This window comes from Dipodomys spectabilis, unplaced genomic scaffold, assembly GCF_019054845.1.
Source record: "Dipodomys spectabilis isolate Male_0828 unplaced genomic scaffold, ASM1905484v1 ptg000517l, whole genome shotgun sequence".
NCBI classification, from domain to species: domain Eukaryota; kingdom Metazoa; phylum Chordata; class Mammalia; order Rodentia; family Heteromyidae; genus Dipodomys; species Dipodomys spectabilis.
Genome location: NW_024871194.1, coordinates 893,040 through 908,801, shown reverse-complemented (window position 1 = coordinate 908,801; position 15,762 = coordinate 893,040). Strand labels below are relative to the sequence as shown.

At 53.6% G+C, this 15,762-nt stretch overlaps 1 protein-coding gene across 2 annotated transcripts in view; it reads right to left on the bottom strand.

Annotated features, from left to right (window-relative positions):
* Ergic1 (endoplasmic reticulum-golgi intermediate compartment 1) overlaps nucleotides 1-15,762 on the bottom strand; it is a 60,617-nt gene that overhangs the window by 15,907 nt on the left and 28,948 nt on the right. For both annotated transcript variants that reach the window (XM_042670075.1, XM_042670076.1), the window contains exons 4-6: nucleotides 10,117-10,211; nucleotides 6,773-6,897; nucleotides 184-288 (exon numbers count right to left, since the gene is read on the bottom strand). In XM_042670075.1, coding sequence (XP_042526009.1) covers nucleotides 184-288; nucleotides 6,773-6,897; nucleotides 10,117-10,211 — 325 coding nt within the window. The remainder of the gene's footprint in view (nucleotides 1-183; nucleotides 289-6,772; nucleotides 6,898-10,116; nucleotides 10,212-15,762) is intronic.

Sequence of the window (15,762 nt, the reverse complement as noted above, 5' to 3'; positions counted from 1 at the left end):
TGTGAGCTACATAACCTTCTATATATTAACAACTACCTAGACTCTGGCAGGCGCTCAGAGCCACGGAGGAGCCGTGGAAAGGAGAGGGATGGCTCTGGAGCCATATACACCTGGCCCCCAAGATGGATTCAGGTGATGAAGCAGAGCCTCCGCCGGGCGGCCCTCCCCAGGCCCACCACTCACCTGCAGCGTGTCCCCAAAGGAGAGCTTGTGGATGGCGTGGGTCATGTCTGGGTTCTGCGGCTGGGCGGTGGCGCTGTGTGTGGACACGTGGAAGTTGCCAGGGACCTGGGAAAGGAAGGTGGGTGTTGTCAGGAAGGGGATGGACTGCAGGTACTGCGTGATCCAGGCACGCAGCAGACACCAGGGTCAGAGAGAGAGAGAGAGAGAGAGAGAGAGAGAGAGAGAGAGAGAGAGAGAGAGAGAGAGAGAGAGAGAGAGAGAGAGAGAGAGATGGGCTGGGACCCTGGCTGGTGGCAGCTCCAGCTGGATGACACGGAGGAAATGCCGTCTGTGGGGGGGTTCTCAGTTACAGAGTGGGGGGGGGGGGGGTACCTCACCACAGCCATGGGGGGCTGGGCCAAGCCAGCGCGAGGGCACAGGGTGAAGAACCCACCAGGGCCAGTGGCACGAGGTAGGACCCAAGGGGCTCAGCTCAGATCATACATCACCCCTCTCCCCCGTGGGGGAGGGAAGGGGGGGAGGACGGGGAAGCGGGGGAGGGGGGGGAGGACGGGGAGAGGCAGAGGAGCTCATCACCAGCCATGGGAGTGGGGAGGAGCATGCCAGGGGCAGGCGTGTCAGCGGAAGACCCTCTCCCTCCTCCCCCTCCCCGTGTCCCTCCTCCTTTCCTTCCCCCCCTCCTTTTCTTCTCCTCCCCCTCTCCCCCGCCCTCTTCCTCCTTCCTTTGTCCTCCCCCCCTCCCCCCCTCCATCCCAGAAGCCCCATGGGTAGCACAGGCACCTCCCCCCCTTCCATCCCCATCCTGGGGTGCAGGATCTCAGGGGCCCCAGTGTGAACCCCTAACTCACCTTTTCCTGTCCCAGCCCAGGGCAGCAGCCATGGTTTCACCCCCATCCCCAGCCTGGCTGCAGCTCAGCGCCGACCCCCCCAAGGCCTGGACCCCCGTGTGGATTAGCGTCTGCCCCCCCCCCCAGTTCCCACGCTGGGCTGGGGCCTCCCCGGAGGGGGCCCCCACTCCCGCAAGCTGCCCTCGGGAGGGATTCCCGTGGTCGTTGTGTTAGGAGGACTTCCAGCCACGCGATGCCACCTGAGCTAAGGAAGCCTCATTTCTTCCTGGGGTGTCCCGCCTCGAGGATTTCATTACAGCAAGGGAGAAAATGAAGCCACTGGCCCCGCCCTCCCACTGTCACCTGCGTTCACACCCTCCCAGCCAGAGCTGGCGCAACATGCCCCCTGCAGAACAAGAGGCCTGCCTCAGTGGGCCCTCAGTGCCTGTCCCGTCCTTCTGAATCCCCCCCCCCCCCCCGGCTTTCCGGCCTTCCCCCTTACAGCTGCGTTTGCCTGTCCTCCCAGAGCCCTTCCCTCAACACCTGTCTAATACCAAGCAACAACAGAAAAAGCGATTGGCTGTCATCCCCCCAACCCGCCAGCTGCTGGGCACGGCCCACCCATTTCCGCTCATGAGTTTCTTCTGCTTCCTGCTGCTAGAAAGGAAGCTGCAGGCCGGTGGGTTCTGTCTGCTGTGTCCTGATACGTTCTCTAGCCACCCCGAGTCATAGCAGGTGCCCCGTTAATGGAGGAAGGAGCAAGACGTGTCATCTTTTAGCCCTTAGTACCAGACATGGTGCCAGGCTTAGAGAAAGAACACAGACATGAGCCCCGCCCTGGGTAAGGACCCTATGTGTGACACAGACTGAGGACTGAGAGACCGGGGGATCTGCACTAGTCTGGGATCTGCACTAGGAAGGCCGGGAAAGGTACCTGAGGAAGAAGGAACAGCATGTCTTCAGAACTAACTACATGGCTGGGAAGGTGGCTCAGTGGTAGAGTGCTTGCCTTGTACGCATGAGACTCCTGGTTCGATTCCTCAGCACCACACACACAGAAAAAGCCGGAAGTGGCGCTATGGCTCAAGTGGTAGAGTGCTAGCTTTGAGCAAAAGAAGCTCAGGGACAGTGTCCAGGCTCTGAGTTCAGGCCCCAGGACTGGCAAAAAGAAAAAAGAAAAAAAAAAAAAGAACTATTCATAAGAGTTTATACTTGTAGCTCATGCTAGCTACTCTGGAGGCCGCTGAGACCTAAGGATCAAGGTAGGTTCGAAGCCAGGCTGGGCAAGAAATGTCTGCGTGAGACTCTTACCAACAATCACTGAAAAAGTGGTAGAGCACTAGTCTTCAGCAAAAGTAGTTCAACCCCCCAGCACCTGAACAAAACAAACAAAACCAAACAACAACAAAAACCCCAAGGCCATCCATGTGGTCCTTATCTTGCCAGAATTTTCCTATGCAGTGATCAGGCATGGGTGGGACTTGGGTTGGGGACCCCGGCCCCCTGCTTCCATCCACGATAAAAGTGAATGAAGCCAGGTGCTGGTGGCTCACACCTGTCATTCTAGCTACTCAGGAGGCTGAGATCTGAGGATGCAGGTTCAAAGCCAGCCTAGGCAGGAAAGTCCGTGAGACTCTTATCTCCAATAAACCACCAGAAAACTGGAAGTGGCGCTGTGGCTCAAGGGGTAGAGTGCTCGCCTTGAGCTGAAGAGCTGAGGGACAGCGCCCAGGCCCAGAGTTCAAGCCCCAGGACTGACAAAGAAAAAAAAAGTGAAGGAAGAGCAAGCTCTGTCTTGAGCACCTGCCCCCAAGCCCCGCCCCCGGGGCCAGGACTCAGTTATCTGCATGCTGGCTGGCTGGCTGCCTGCCTCCCTCCCTCCCTCGTTCCCTGGGCTAGAAGAGTCCTTGCAGGTGGCTGAGTCATGTCGGCACATACTGTGTGCAGAAGAAAGGAAAAAAAAAAGGACGATGCTTTTAGAGCCTGTGACGTAGGCCTCTACGTCAGTGCCTCTGATGGATTTAAGAAACACACTGCTGGGGTCAGCCCCCCCGCACCCCATCCCCGGAGGGTGAGGTCTCCTCCCCGCTGGATACAGCCGGAGGCGAGAACGCACGTGTGGCTGTGGGCTGATCGGGGTGATGGCCATCCCGGCTGCCAGCAGCCATCGTGACTGGAGTCCTTACCCAGCACGGCTCCCCTTCACCCCCAAAGGAGGGAGAGTGGGTGCGGACAGAGGGTGGCTGGAGCCACACTGGTTCAATGGCACTTGAAAACCATGTTTAAAAGAAGTAGATGCACGGCTGGGAAGGTGGCTCAGTGGTAGAGTGCTTGCCTTGCATGCGTGAGGCCCTGGGTTCGATTCCTCAGTACCGCATACACAGAGAAGGCCGGAAGTGGTGCTGTGGCTCAAGTGGTAGAGTGCTAGCCTTGAGTGAAAGAAGCTCAGGGACAGTGCCCAGGCCCTGAGTTCAAGCCCCAGGACTGGCAAAAAACCAAAAAGAAGTAGATGCCACCTCTGCCACTCTGCTGCACTGCTACTCAGGAGGCTGAGATTGAGAATCACAGTTCAAAGCCAGCCCAGGCTGGAAAGTCTTGTGAGACTCATCTCCAATGAGCCACCAAAGAGCCAGAAATGGTGTTGTGGCTCGAAGGGATAGATCATCAAAAAAGCCAGAAGGGGAGTTGTGGCTCAAGTGGTAGAGCACTAGCCTTGAGCACAAAAGCTCAGAGACACCACACAGACCCGAGTTCAAGCCCCAGCACAGAAAAAGAAAAAAAAAAAGAGAGAATCAGATGCAGGGTTGAGCACCTGTGGCTCCTGCCTGTAATCTTAGCTACTCAGGAGGCTGAGTTCTGACGATCATTGTTCAAAGCCAGCCCAAGCAGGAAAGTCTGTGAGACTCTAATCTCCAATGAACCACCAAAAAGCTGGAAGTAGAGTGACTCACATTAGCCTTGAGCAAAAAAGGTTAGGGACAGTGCCCAGGCCCTGAGTCCAAGCCCCAGGCCACCCACCCACCCACCCACCCACCCACCCACACCCACACACCCCTGAACATGATTCTCTAGCAATGCATCAAATAATAAAACCTAGGGGAGGTGAAATAACTTGCTTACAAAGGAAGGATGAGCATACAATGTCTTTGCAAGTGTTTTGCAACCTTTTGAATAATATATAAATTCAGCAATTTCTCCTGATGGAAAAAAACCTTGGCTTACACTATTCCTGCTCAATGTCTACAGCCGAAGGAAATGCAAAGTGGACTTTGAGCTTAGAAAGAAAAGAAAAGGAGAGAGAGAGAGAGAGAAAGAAAGAAAGAAAGAAAAAGACAGACAGACAGACAGACATAATTCTTGCCCCTTGTCCAAGTTCCCGGATCCCTGAAGTAGTTCAGGGGGTGTCTGTCAATCAGCCTCACGCTGTTTGGGGGTGGCGGGGGACCCCAGGACTGCGATGAAGCTCCCAGCCTCTGTCAGCTCGCTGAACACCGCTGCTTCTCCAGTGGGATCAGAAACTCTGGGGGGCTTGTTCTACTAGGGCTCAGGAGGCCGGAAGTGGGGGCCGAAGTGGGGGCCTGAGCCCTCCTCCCCATGTCTCCTGCCCTCAGCGCTCCTCCACTGGCTCCCACATGGACGCCCGCAGCTCCACAAAATCGCCTCCACTGGAACATCTCCCGGACACACCACTGATGAGAACCCTAAATGAACCCCAGGACAATCATCTGATGGCTGCCACCTCCTTCCCCACAACCTCTGCCTTCCCGAGTCATCACAGCCACAACGTGAAGACACCCGGATGTCACTGCAAAAATGGCTTCCTCCAGTTAACGCCTGTGTTCATCCGCCACATCCAACTCATGGGCAAGCCCTGCTGACGCTCCCTCCCCGTCCAACCACTCGGCCCACTGTCTGCCATCACTCCAGTCCCCACCAGCTACCCAGAATGCCTTTCTTTTCCTTTCCCTTCTCTGCCTTTCTTTCCTTCCTTCCTCCCTTTCTTTTCTATTCCAACCCTGGGGCTTGAACTCAGGGCCTGGGTGCTGTCCTGTAGCCTTTTCACTCGAGGCTGGCGCTCTACCAGTTGAGCCACAACTCCACTTCTAGCCTTTTGCTGGTTATTTATTTGGGTCCGGTCATGGGATTGAACTCTGGGCCTGGGCGCTGTCCCTCAGCTCTTCAGCTCAAGGCTAGCCCTCTACCACTTGAGCCACAGCGTCACTTCTGGCTTTTTTCATTTTTGCTTATGTGGTGTTGAGGAATCGAACCCAGGGCCTCATGCATGCCAGGCAAGCACTCTACCACTGAGCCACCTTCCCAGCCCCTCTTGCACAGCTGGGCTTATAGGCAAACGCCACCGGCTCCAAGTGGGACTTGTGATGGTTTAGCTTTAGGTCAGATGTGTTTAGACTGTACGTGCCCATGCACCACCTGTCTCTAAGGTAGACTTGGCCAGGGGATTGGTTATTTCTGCTCACGTGTCAAGGGCTGGGGGAAGGAGGGGAGGAGCCATGAATGACCAGTGATCCTGGGACTAGGAAGTGGAGACACAGGATGTCAGGGCTGTGTGACCTTGGGGGAGGTACTTAACCTCTTTGGGCCCCAGCTTCCAGTGGGAAGCTTCATGTGTCCAGAGCTGAGCAGAATGCTCAGTGCCCTGGCCATTCATGCCCACCCCTGGCGGGAAAATCAGCCAATAACAGATGGGGTCCTTTGGAGCTGATGTCCCCCCTCCTCATACCTCCCCTGCTTTGCCCCCCCAACTCACCCCTCTGAAATGCCCTCAGCATGCACACTGCCACCATCCATAAACAGAGCTCTGCGGGTGGGTGCCAGTGGCGCACGCCTGTCCTCCAAAGCAACTCAGGAGGCTGAGGTCTGAGGATCCTGGTTCAAAGCCAGCCAGGGTAGAAATCTCCGTGAGACTCATTCTCTCCAATGAGCCAGCAGAGAAGGTGGAAGTGGAGGTGTGGCTCAAGTGGTAGAGCGCTAGCTTTGATCGAGAAAGCTCAGGGAGGAGTGTGAGGTCTTGAGTTCAAGCCTCAGGAGCGACACAAAAAGGAATGAGTGAATGAATGAATGAAAATACAAAGCTGCCGGGCGCTGGTGGCTCACGCCTGTCATCCTAGCTACTCAGGAGGCTGAGATCTGAGGATCGAGGTTCAAAGCCAGCCCGGGCAGGAGAGATCGTGAGACTCCTATCTCCAATAAACCACCAGAAAACCGGAAGTGGCGCTGTGGCTCAAGTGGTAGAGCACTTGCTTTGAGCTGAAGAGCTGAGGGACAGCGCCCAGGCCCAGAGTTCAAGCCCCACGGCCGACCAAAAAAAAAAAAAAAAAAAGAAAAGAAAAGAAAATACAAAGCTGTACCATCTGCTGACCACCCTGTGACTAGCACCCCTCTGAATGTGGGAATCTCAGATGAGTGAATGAATGAATGAATGAGTGTGTAGTAGCTCACTGAATCCCCACTCCACATCAAAGAAGGGAAGCCTTGGCTCAAGTGACTTGGGACACATTCCTGGGCCAGCAAGAGAGGAGCGTAGCACCCAGTCTCCCCCTCAACATGGGGCGAAGATCAGCCCCGGTGCACTGTGACACCCCCAGAAGCTGGAGCTGCATCTGAGAGTCTCAGGGGAAGAGCCAGGGCTGGACTCTGCCCCCTGCTGGCCGCCAGGGTGGGAGTCAGGGGTCAAGGGCACAGGTCCATCGCCTGGGGATGGGCGGGCGGGAGGAAAGGCAGGAGGGGGCGGGTCACCATACCTTGTTGATGCTGAACTGGCCCTCGAAGCGGCAGCCCGCCCCGTTGTTCAGCGGGATCTTCATGGAGTTGTCGATGTGGCCCACCTCGTGCCGGCCCATCTCATCCTGGATGTCCAACCCGACCACTGTGGACGCCAACGGAGCGGTATGAGGCCCGGCCCTGGCGTGCCAAGATGCCACGCCCACACCCACCAGCATAGGATGGGAAGGAAGTCAACCAGCAGAAGAGAGCCAAACACCCCCCCCCACACACACACACACAAATATCCCCATTCACCAGGAAAGCCCTGCCCATGGCCGGACAGAGAAAGCAGAGGTTCCAGGAACTGGGGGGTCCTCGGGTATCTGAGTCCCGATCTGCAGTTAACCAGCTGAAAGGACTTCTTAACACCCCCCACCTCAGTATATCTCTCTGTGAAATGGGAACGATCAAAATGCAACATGCCAGCTGGCTGCTTGTCATCCGAGCCACTCAGGAGGCTGAGGATCGTGGTTCGAAGCCAGCCTGGGCAGGAAAATCCATGAGGCTCTTATCTCCAATGAACTGCCAAAAACTGGAAATAGTGCTGTGGCTAATGTGGTAGAGCGCTAGCCTTGAGCCAAAAAAAGCTCAGAGACAGCATCAGAGGCCCTGAGTTCAAGCCCCACAACCAACAAAAATAAATACAAAGCCCCAGCCAGGCCCACTAGTAGCTCACGCCTATAATCCTAGCTAATCAGGAGGCTGAGATCTGAGAATCGAGGTTCAAAGGCAGCCCAGGCAGAAAAATCTCTGAGACTCTGATCTCCAATTAACCACCAGGAAACTGGAAGTGGCGCTGTGGCTCAAAGTGGTAGAGCGCTAGCTCTGAGCAAAAAGAGCTCAGGGACGGAGCCCAGCCCCGAGTTCAAGCCCCACAGCAGACAGAACCCAAAAACCCACAAATGGAGCTGTGGTTCAAGTGGCAGAAGACCAGCTTTGAGCAAAAAAGCTAAGGGACAACACCCAGGCTTGGAGTTCAAGTCCCAGAACTGGCCAAAAATAAGAAAATAAAAATGAAAAAAAGTATGGATGAGATGAAAGAGAGTATGGATGTAGTAGTGAAGAGATCTAGAAAATGTTTAGAACAGAGATTGATGAACAGTAAGTAAAAAGAATAAACAGTGAATCTTGAACTCTCAAGCTGGGGGAGTGTGTGGGGGGAGACGGCTTCAGCATTCATTCATTCATCATTCATTCGTTCACCACTTCCATTCACACACCTTCCCTTCCCCAAAGCCTCTTTCTCCCAAGGCCAGGGAGACACACCCTGAAGAGACCGGCCACTGGCTGCCTCCTCCGGGGACCTCGGTGCGTTCTCTAGGTTCCCCTCTGCATACCACATGGGATCAGGTAGCCTTGGGTCCTGGTCCTGACTCTCTGGGCATCTGTCAGGGCAGTGTAAAATGGGCAGGTCGGTCCTGCTGCAGGGCCTGAGATGGCCCAAGAGGCAGGCAGGGCAAGATCTCAGATCCTGTAAACTACAGAAACTTGCACAGAATTCCCTGGCAGGAGCGGCCGAAAGGAGGGTGTGACGCAGAGTGCAAACAGCTGGAAATCACTGGAAAGAGAGCCTGCCATACAAGGCATTGGGGCCCAGCCCGTGGAGAAGAGCACGGGCTATCCAGATGCTGCAGACGCCGCTCCCAGGGTCTGTATGCCTCCCAAGAATACAAGGGGCCTCCAGCCGGGCTCTGTGGCTCACGCCTGTAACACCAGCTGCTCAGAAGGCTGAGATCTAAGGATCCTGGTTCAAAGCCAGCCCAGACAGGAAGGTCTGTGAAGATCTTCAATGAACCACCAAAAGAAAACCTCAGAAAGTGGAGCTGTGGCTCAAGTGGTAGAGTGCCAGCCTTGAGTGACAAAAGCCAAGCAAGAAAGGAACACAAGGCCCTGAGGGGAGGAAGGAGGAGGGAGGAGGGAGAAGGAAGAGGAGGGGGAGGAAGAAAGGGAGGGGAGGAGGGGAAGGGGGCAGGGGAGGAGGGGGAGGAGGCGGCCCCATGATGCTGGGCTCTAGGATGGATGGGCAGGTGGCTGTCCTGAGGGACTGCAGTTCACCGTGGGTCACTGCCTGGAGCCAGCATGCAGCGTGGTACCATTTCCGCCCTTCCCCACTCCCGGGTGTCTGTCGGGTGTGACTAAGACTTTCCCTACGCCACAGCCACAGCCAATTCCTGCAGGAGAAGCGGCCAGAGAAATTTTTTTTTTTTTCCAAAACGGAGGGGAAAAAAAAAAAAAAACCTCAAAAATATTCAAACTAAATAAACCTGACATGATTTCGACATCTCTGGCTTGAATCCTGCTGTAGATGCAAAGCTGTGATGTCATGCTCACCCAAAGCAGTAACAATGGGCCGGCATGGCTGGAGGCTGACCCAATGTTCTTCTCCTGCCCTGGCCTTTTTCACAGGAAAGAGAGGTATGGGCTGGGAGGGGCAGAGGGGGGGGGCAGCACCAGCCCCTTCCCTTCCAGAGAAGGCCAGCTCATTCACCAGCAAGCCTGGAGATCATCGCATCAGACTCTCCTGGAAATCACTGCTGCCAGATCCCACTAAGCCCATTGTGCAGATGGGGAAACTGAGGCCGCCAAGGCCTCATTTTCATTTTGCCCAGGCCAGGTGGCTCATGCCTAGAATCCCAGCTGGAGGGTGAGATCTGAGGATGGCAGGTTTAGAGTCTACCCAGGCAGGGAAGTCTGGGATACTCTTACCTCCACTGAACCACGAAAAAGCCCGAAGTGGAGGTATAGCGTAAGTGGTAGAGTACCAGCCTTGATTGAAACAGTTCAAGCCCCAGTACTAGCATTAAAACACACACACACATACACACACACACACACACACACACCACAAAATACAAAAAACAGGACTGGGAAGGTAGGTGAGTGGTAAGAGTGCTTGCCTAGCATGCATGAAACCCTGGGTTCGATTCCTCAGTACCACATACACAGAAAAAGCTGGAAGTGGCGCTGTGGCTCAAGTGGTAGAACATTAGCCTTGAGCTGAAGAGCTCAGGGACAGTGCCGAGGCCCAGAGTTCAAGCCCCAGGACCGGGGGAGGGGGGGGCGGCAGGGGTTGGAAGTGTGACTCAGTTGGTAGAGCACTAGCCAATGAGTGAAAGCAGCAGGTACTGAGTTCGAGTCTCAGTCTTGGAATGAAAAAACAAACATGGAAAGTGAGCAGACAAGCATGCAAAAAGGGGGCATCATGGGGTAAGCACTGTTTGCAGCTGGCGTTATCCGCATAGCTCATCCTGGATCGCTTGCTGCTTTCCTACTCGAGGATCTGCCACGGGAGGCATGGCGTCTTGCTGTTTGTGATACTCACATTCGCAGTGCAAATTGGGTAAACTGATGTTCAGGCTGACATCAATTTTCCCTCCGCTGTTCTTATCTGGGTCATCAACATACAGCTCGTTCACCCTGGGGGACAGACAGAAGCCTTTATGAAGATAGAGGCACCGATCTTGGGGACACCAGACCCCCCCCCCCCAGCACGGGCCCCTGAGAGGCCCGGATCTCAGCCGATCCTGAGAGGAGCAGATAGGGGAAAGTATCTCTTCTGAGGTCAGACTGATTCAAGTTCAAATCCTGGATCTGATACGCTCTAGGGTCACTTTCTCTGCATGGATGGGGAGGAGAAATACCTTACTCATTACTAATGGAGAGGGGGGCGTGTTGAATATTAAAATAAGAAATGGAGCCAGGCACCAGTAATTCAGGGATAGCTCCCAACCCTTCAGAGGAAGAGGGGGGGAAATGACAATACCACTAGGGCTCAGGGCCTAGCACCACATGCACACATCCCTCTCTTTCCATGTCTCCACCCATCTGAAAAGGCAGGAAGTCAAAGACCTAGCGTAGCTTCTGGTTGGCAACACTACCAGATGACTGTATCAGCATCTGGGAGCTGCTGTAGCAAGTGAGCACAATGTTACTGGCGTAAAACAACCAAAATGAGTTTGAACCAGGCCCTGGTGGCTCCTGCCTGTCATCTAGCTACTCAGGAGTCTGAGATCTGAGGATCACTGTTCAAAGCCAGCCCAGGCAGGAAAGTCCCTGAGACTCTTATCTCCAGCGAACCACCAAAAAGCTGGAAGTCATGCACATACACAGAAAAAGCTGGAAGTGGCGCTGTGGCTCAAGTTGGTAGGGCGCTAGCCTTGAGCAAAAAGAGCTCAGGGACAGCACCCAGGCCCTGAGTTCAAACTCCAGGACTGGCGTGAAACAAGAAAAAGCAAGCACCAGGAAGGATCTGAAGTGTTTAGTACATCTCTAGCCTGAATCACCAAGCTATTAATGTGGGGTTTGTTCTAATCCTCAGATGACAGAAATTGCTTTGGAGGCAAGGACTCTCTACTATGATCGGCCAATGCTGTGTCAGATCTGAAGAGCAAAGTGACCAATACGCAGCCTTCCTATAGCTCTCAATTCACACACATAAAGGGGCGGGGGGGGGGGGGGGAAACATAGGCAGAGATAGGGAATCAGACCATCCAAGGAGTCTCACAGGGCTGTGGTTCAAGAGGTAGAGCATCAACCTTTGAGCAAAAAGTCAAGGAATGGTGCAAGGCCCTAAGTTCGAGTCTCAGGATCACCACCCACACAAAAAATGATCTTATACTTGCCTAACGCTTTCCCTCTCTGACCTCCCGCCTTCCTGATGGAGGAATTCTCTTCAATAAATCACCAACAAGCTGCAAGTGGCACTGTGGCTTAAAGTGGTAGAACGCTAGCCTGGAGCAAAAACAGCTCAGAGACAGAGCCCAGGCTCTGAGTTCAACAAACAAACCAGTGGATCTATGTTTAGAGAAAATATCTTTTTTCAAAAAATTTTTTTGCCAGTCCTGGGGCTTGAACTCAGGGCCTACGCACTGTCCCTGAGCTTCTTTTGCTCAAGGCTAGCACTCTACCACTTGAGCCACAGCGCCACTTCCAGCTTTTTCTTTTTCCTTTTGCTAAATTTTTTGTGCGCTATTTTTTTCTATCTTATAATGTCTTCCTATTTTTTTCTTTTTTCTTTTATTGTGAAAATACCATACAGAGGGGTTACAATTACATGGACAAGATAATGAGTACATTTCTTTTTTTTGGTCCGGTCGTGGGGCCTGAACTCTGGGCCTGGGCGCTGTCCCTCAGCTCTTCAGCTCAAGGCTAGTGCTCTACCACTTGAGCCACAGCGCCACTTCTGGCTTTTTTCTTTTTGCTTATGTGGTGCTGAGGACTCGAACCCAGGGCCTCATGCATGCAAGGCAAGTGCTCTACCACTGAGCCACCTTCCCAGTCCAATGAGTACATTTCTTATCAAGCATTGTTGTTGTTGACTCCTCCTTTGTTTCCCCTTCCCCTTCCCATTCCCCCGCCCCCCGCCCAAAGTTGTAAAGTTCATTTTTCGATTTAATGTCTTTTACATCTCACTGTTGCAATGGGTCCACCTGTATCCCTATTTAAACGATTTGTTTTTTCCCTTCCCCTCCACAAATTATACCAACATCAAATACAGTGAAAGCAGGGGTTATACCATGGGGGACGGACATACAAAGCAACAAAGAAATCATCTTACAAGTATGTTAGAAACAATTGCATTTAAAGCAAAAACATTTGAATACTTATCTTGAGGTTCATTTCACCTAACATCTGACCTTTTCTGCTTGTCTCAGACATATACTAGTTATTCCAAGTAAGGGAAACCATGGGACCTATGTTTCTTTGGGCTTGGCTTACTTCACTTCATATAATTTTTTCCAAGTCTTTCCATTTCCTAACAAATGGAACAATGTCATTCTTTCTGATGGAGGCATAGAATTCCATTGTGTATGCATACCACATTTTCTTGATCCATTCATCTACTGAGGGGCATCTGGGTTGGTTCCATATCTTAGCTATGGTAAATAATGACTTCCAACTTTTTCTCTGTGTGTGGTACTGAGGAATCAAACCTAGGGCTTCATGACTTCTAGGCAAGCACTCCACATTCCCAGCTGAGAGTACTTTTATTCTTAAGATCACATAGTAGGGAATGGCTGAGCATTATCAAATCTCCACTCAGGACTGCTGTGTGTGTGTGTGTGTGTGTGTGTGTGTGTGTGTGTGTGTGTGTGTGTGTGTGTGTGTGTGTGTGTGTGTGTGTGTGTGTGTGTGTGTGTGTGTGTGTGTGTGTGTGTGTGTGTGTGTGTGTGTGTGTGTGTGTGTGTGTGTGTGTGTGTGTGTGTGTGTGTGTGTGTGTTGGTTCTAGGGCTTGAACTCAGCACCTGAGCACCATCCCTGGTCTTTTCCACTCAAGACTAGCTCTACCACTTGAACCACAATTCTACTTCCAGCTTTTTACTGGTTCATTGGAGATAAGAGCCTCATGGACTTTCCTGCCCGGGCTGGCTTTGAACCGTGATCCTCAGATCTCAGCCTCCTGAGTAGCTGGAATGACAGGTGTGAGCCACTGGTGCCCGGCTTGTACTCCTACGTCTGCTTTTAGTAAACTTGCTGCTTTACGACACTTTACGACTCCTTAGCTTCTGAATACTTTACCTGGCTGAGCGATGTCCAGGCACCCCAAGAATGTACCTGGGAGGGATACCTGCAATCTCAGCAGTCTCACATGCCCCAGAACAGAGCAAACAGAGAGGCCCTGAGGAGGGAGAAGGGTCACAAGAGGTGACGCTGAGGACAATGGCTTGCTGAGGGCCAGGTACAAGCCTCCTCCTTCACCGCAGCCTGACTTCTGTGTGGAGGCCTGATGAGTAATGGGCTTACAGGGTGAGTCCCGCCCTGGCCACCGCTGGCCTATCCCTTCCCGGAGAGTGACACTCTTCCTGCAGCTGCTCACCTTTCCTACCTGGTGCAGCTGGGGCCCTGTGCGCGTCATTGGATGACGTCATCCCCTGGCAAGCCTGGCAGGTGACCTCAGTGCACAGCCAGGTGAACCCCAGGTGGGGCCTGGGATGAGCTCACACCCCACCCTGGGGCACAGGAGAACAAGATGGCCAGCTGCCCGGAGCTGAGGGGGTCACCCGGAGAACCACAGTGCCAAGGGGGGGGGGGGCTGGATGGCAGAATGGGTCAAGCCAGCCCAGCAGCTCTGGGCGGGGGTTTGGTTATGTAACCCCAGGACTAGCGGCTTGCTCCGGGCTCCTTCCTGGAGGGCCAGGGCTGCGGGATGAATCAGGTTCCATCACCAGATGAGGTCAATTCGGCACTTTCCACATCCAAAGCAAATGTTCCAAGCCCCGCTGGGCCTTCTGCCAGTCCAGCCAGGCGCAGGCCTTGCCAAAACGCTCAACTGGCTTTCTTGGCTAGGGCTGGGCCGGTTCGGTTGTCAGAAATCAGCCCCGCTGGAAAGAAAATAAATGCTTTTTTTTTTTTTTTTGGTAGCTTTGCTGTGGTTCTGGAATTCTCCATGACCTGGCAGCTCCTCTTGCCAGGGCAGCCGATGAGCAAGCCCACTGGGGTGTGGGCAGGCGGCTGGGACGAGTGGCTTCGCCTCTCTGAGCCTCAGTTTCCTCCTCTGCACTGAAGGAGCCAAACAGTCTAATAGCAATGAAAGTCACAACAGGGTGGCGGAGGAGTGAAGGACTGGGGACAGAGCAGAACCTTCGAGAGAATGTAGAATAGTATATGTTTTGTCCCCAGTAATGGCTCAATGGGTACAAATAGGTGATCGGTCACTGGCTGGAGCCTTTCAGACCTGTGCACTTTGCAGAGTCCGAGTTATAAAAGGAAAGAGAAAATGAGGAGGGGAGGGGAAAGGCAAGCCAAAGAGGAAACAAGGTACGAATGCACCAGTAGTTGATGCCTGTGATCCTAGCTAACCAGGAGACTGACATCTGAAGATCTGGGTTCAAATCCAGCACAGGCAGGCAAGTCTGTGAGTCTCTTATCTCCAATGAACCACCAAAAAGTCTGAAGTGGAGCTGTGGCTCAAATGGTAGAGCACCAGCCTTGAGCCAGAAAAAAAAACAGTAAGGGGCAGAGCCCAGGCCCCAAGTTCAAATCCCACTACTGGACGGACACACACACACACACACACACACACACACACCCCTTTATTGACTGAGTTGAAACAGCCTGAGTTGGAAAACAGATGTTGAGGCTGTTGCTTGTGACATCTACTTAAACACATTCACCAAGATACTCAGGGGGAGCCGGGCACTGGTGGCTCACGCCTGTCATCCTAGCTACTCAGGAGGCTGAGATCTGAGGATCGTGGTTCAAAGCCAGCCTGGGCAGGAAAGTCTGTGAGACCCTTATCTCCAATGAACCACCAGAAAACTGGAAGTGGCGCTGTGGCTCAAGTGGTAAAGCTCTTGCCTTGAGCTGAAGAGCTGAGGGACAGCGTCCAGGCCCAGAGTTCAGGCCCGATGCCCAACAACAACGACAAAAAGATACTCAGGGGGTCCCCTCACTCTATTCTCCACCCACCCCCCAAACTTCCCTGTGACCTCCACCTGCCACCTCTGGGGGAGGGAGAGAGAAAGGGCCACAGCAGGACCTCGACCCAGAGTGCATGCGCAGAGTGCATGCGCAGACATGGGTCACCATCAGGAATACCGGAGGTCTCTGTCTGAAATCCCGGGGGGGGGGGGGGGGCGTGAGCTGGTGGAGAAGCTGGGGGGGGGGACGCATTCCAAATGGGGGAGGCCAGATGGAGCCCGTGGGGCCCTGTGTATGTGTGGGGACCGGGAGAGCTGGCCTTGTAGGGAAAGGAAGAGAGGGGCTGGGAAACAGGGGTGGGTTGGGGTGGGGGGGACGGAGGTGGAATGTAGCTCAGGGCCTTGCGATTCTAGGCCAAGGCATGAGGCTGATGACATCCATGGAAAACAATTTTATTTGCTTTTAGAAGAGCGCTTGAATAGTTCGGATTCCTGCCCAAAGTTGCTGACCTCCTTGCTTAGCCATTTGATTGAATGGAAACTTCCAGGCAGCACTGAGGGGAAGGGGTGGAGGCCGGCCAGCCGGCATCTGGAACCTAGAATTTAAA